The sequence below is a fragment of the Halictus rubicundus genome, chromosome 6 (genome assembly GCF_050948215.1).
Source record: "Halictus rubicundus isolate RS-2024b chromosome 6, iyHalRubi1_principal, whole genome shotgun sequence".
Taxonomy (NCBI): domain Eukaryota; kingdom Metazoa; phylum Arthropoda; class Insecta; order Hymenoptera; family Halictidae; genus Halictus; species Halictus rubicundus.
In genome coordinates, this window is record NC_135154.1 from 13,368,277 (window position 1) to 13,372,272 (window position 3,996).

At 34.5% G+C, this 3,996-nt stretch overlaps 1 protein-coding gene across 1 annotated transcript in view; it reads left to right on the forward strand.

Moving 5' to 3' along the window:
* Nucleotides 1–1,303: 1,303 nt before the first annotated feature.
* Nucleotides 1,304–3,996, forward strand: part of LOC143355326 (uncharacterized) — a 3,703-nt gene continuing 1,010 nt past the window's right edge. Inside the window, exons 1-3 of the mRNA XM_076790063.1 lie at nt 1,304–1,719; nt 1,853–1,979; nt 2,136–3,996. The exon at nt 2,136–3,996 is cut by the window's right edge and continues 1,010 nt beyond it. Coding sequence (XP_076646178.1) covers nt 1,863–1,979; nt 2,136–3,996 — 1,978 coding nt within the window. The 5' untranslated portion in view covers nt 1,304–1,719; nt 1,853–1,862. The remainder of the gene's footprint in view (nt 1,720–1,852; nt 1,980–2,135) is intronic.

Consider the following 3,996-nt stretch of genomic DNA (forward strand, 5'->3'; position numbering starts at 1 on the left):
CTACGCACAACTAAGTGTCTACGTTCTTCAGGGGTGAGTTTATATTCGCAACCCCCGCATTCTGATGCGCGCATGTGCTGTTATCCTTTGCCGTTCAAATTCCCACCCTTGCAGAAGATTGGCTCAATCATTCATCGCATTCCATTGTATATTTTGTTAGGTTAGCCGCAAAGTCTTTGCATTTTTCTTTTTAGCCGCAATCTCTTTCTACATCAGCCTCGGAAACACACTTTTTATTGGTAAATGTTTCATTGCTGCTACGTGAAACTAGATGAAGAGATAACGTTGAGTTTGCATTTCACATAGTTCTTTTATGTTTTGTTGATACAAAATCTGATTTTGTATACTCTTGTTATAGATCGTTCGAATCCACCCTCTATCGTTCTACGCCCCATCATTATTTTCTTCCATTCTGTATAATACTATCTCGTTTTGATTCATTTCGAGCCCTCAAAAGTTAATAAATGATGATCCATGATGATATATTGTAAAATCGATTTAATGACCCCCCCCCCCCGATTTATCAATTTTTCAACATGACATCGTGATTCATTTTAAACATAAATATTCGTGTTACAAAGTGCCATCTTCCTCCTGTAATTCATGCTTTCAAATGTTTGAAAATTCCTACGGGAGTACATTTTAAAAACGATTCAAAGAATTCCCTTAAAATGGGACGAATATCATATTTCTCCGTGCTCTCATTCGTAATTGTAGCTTACTCTTTATTTCGTCGTTCTTCTAATCTTTTATGAGCTGCATTACAGCTCTGTTTAACACGTTGACTGCCATGTCACCCATGTCACCCATGTCACATTGTCCAGGTTTTAAAATGAATTTTTACGTTAATATATTCATTGTACCAAATTTGATTAGGATCTGTAAAATGCAAGGAGGACTACTTGGAGGACTACTCAATATCATACATTTAATTTTGTTTTCATTAAATAAGTTTCTTTGATTTTATGGAATTTCTGAGGTTTTTAGTTTGGCTGTCAAAGTGTTAAACTGTACGTTCTGATGTGCGTTCTGTTTCGTGCTAAAAAGTTGCACAGGTTCTGTTTCATGCTAAAAGTTGCCCAGATTCTGTTCCATGCTAAAAATGAGTAGGGGGCAGCACTGTTTATTATAGGTTATCGTTCATCCGAGTAGAGGGCGTAAGAAATCTAGTTGTTGTTAACGATGTCGGTATTTCAGATCGTGTATCGCACTCGCATTTCCTCTCTGCTATTAGGATTCGTATCCTAGGCCGCTGAGGCAGCACTATACCAGTTGGTGCAGCCATGGACCTACAATGTAGGGTGCATGGGTGCAGCACTCTGATTTCCCCTCTGTATATGTTTAAAAAATCAGGTGGGTGTAGAGTTAACTTTCTTGAAGCTACCTTTTCATGTAAGCTGTTGTTACTTGAGGATGCAAATTTATTGGTTTAAATAAAGGTTTAAAAAACTTCTTTAGCGCAACAGTATGGAAGAAGTGAAACATGAGTAAACATCATTTACAGCATAAAGATATACATGTATAATATTACCTCACAACATTCAATAGTGCTGTGAAACTTGTAATTAGGGTTAACAAGCCGTTCTCTTAGTTACAAATGTTCTGCAAAACGTACCAAGTATAATCCAGCAAGTTACATATATTTATATGTAGATAACCTAGCCCTGGTATTATTTCTATAATGAAATGAAATAATCGTAAAGAAATCGTTATAATTGTGTAAGTATGATACCGTACCGTATAACATGATCTAGATATAACTAATTAATTGACAATGTATCGATGTAAAAAAAAAAACAATAACAATATGTATCTCTGCTGTATAAACTGTATTTAACAATAAACTTTACAGAAATTCAATCATGGATGTGTTGATATGTCGTTTATGTGGTAATAATCTCATTGAGGGAAAATGCAAAGCTATCTTTGAGGAATCGACTGACTTAATACACAAAATAACAGAAGTTTTACCGATTTCAGTATGTTAATTTTCGAAAATTTAAGACTTTAACGAACTGAAATTGTTAATCTAGCATAGATTTATTTTTCTACTGTTTTATGTAACTAAATTTGCAAAAAATTATATAGTAATATGCAAAAATTCGTTTAAATTAATATGTAAACAATTGTTCCAGATATCTATTGATGATAATGGTTCAAAGCATATATGTTCGCCATGCTATGATAAAATTATTCTTTGCTACAAATTCATTGGAGACGTAATCGAATATTCTAAAAGATCAGAGAACGGGGTGCAGATAAAATCTTTTTTTAACTTGTCTAGAGAAGTAACAGACTTTTCAAAGATTCACAATGATGCTGTGTACACATGTCCCAATTGCAACACTGGTTTAATCATTTTATTAGTCAGTAATTCGCCGGACTATGATTATACTTTTCAAATTGCATTAGCCATGGTAAATCATTCAGGAAAGAAGCATATTTTAAGGGAAAAGAATATACAACTACATAAGAATTTAATACATTTTAATAGCATTAAGAACAGCAGTATACATCTCAAAGATGTAAGTAAAACAATGGACATAGAAGACAATAAAAATTCACGTAATCAAGTGAGTCTTATATTGCCTGTGTTACAAGAAGAAGATGTGAATTGTCTTGATAAAGTGTCTGTTATAGAAGATTCAGAGATAACAACACAGAAGAAAACAAAAATAAAACTCGATGAATCTGATTTTTCCAATGATTCAAGTAGTCTGTCAAAAGTACTAAAATTTAATGAGATATATGAATCTAATGAAAACTTATTGGACTGTAATGATGACTCCATAAACACTCCAATAAAGACTGAACCAGAAAGCAATCATGTGTGTGAAATAGACAGCAAAACTGATTGTAAAAGCAACAAAGATGCACATATAGATGAATTATATATACTCAAAAAGGATGAGACACAAGAAGAAAATGATATTTATAAATCTTGCTTGAAATATGTTTGTAAATTCTGTGGAGTACGTTATCTTTCGCATATGAAATATGAATTTCATATGGAGAGGCACAAATTAGGTAAAATGTATAAGTACGTGTGTACACTCTGTAGTAAAGAGACAAGTAGTGAAAACTTATTATGGGATCATTACTTTCACACGCATAAAAGTCTACAACGTTACATATGTATGGAATGTGGGAAATTATTTGCAAAGAAGTCTCGATTAAATGGCCACCAGAAAATGTACAGCCACAAAGGTATAAAACAGATTCAAGTTAACTCTAGCGACGATAATATTGATAAAGACGTTATAGAAAAAGCTATAGCTGCAACAGAGCAAGAAAAACTTTCTGTAAACTGTAATCTCTGTGGAAAAGTAGTCTCAGATTTTGATGCGGATGCTATTAATGATCTAGTCACTTGCGCTGACTGCGGAGATTCGACTCTTTCCCTTATGGTAGATGGGAATGAAACAAAAGTAATCTCCCCTCGGCAATATCATTGCTCTCAGTGCCCGAAACACTTTGTACGAAAAGAGAGACTGGAGTTCCACGAAATGAGGCATAACGAGAACATGAACGAATTCGTTTGCAGTACCTGCGGAAAGGATTTTAGAGCAGAGAATTCGTTATACGAGCACTACCTTTTCGTCCACAAAGGCGCGAGGCCTCACATCTGCGAACTATGTGGCAAATCATTTCAGTTGAAAGCTAGATTGAAAGAGCATCATCGAATTCATACAGGCGAAAGACCTTATCAATGCGATGTTTGCGGTCAAAAGTGCAGAACCACGAACGCCTTGAAACTCCACAGAAAAATCCATTTCTCCAATAACAGGTATACTTGTAACGTGTGCAATAAGTCGTTCAGTAAAAAACAGAATATGAACGAGCATTTGGAGAAGCATTGGAAAAACGATAAAAACGTGTCGTTACTACAAGTATTTAGATGTCCAATTTGTTTAGAAAATTTCCCAACATATCGCATGTTGAAGTATCACATGGTCGAAGTTCATAAATTGAATAACCAAGACCCAATCCTTACGA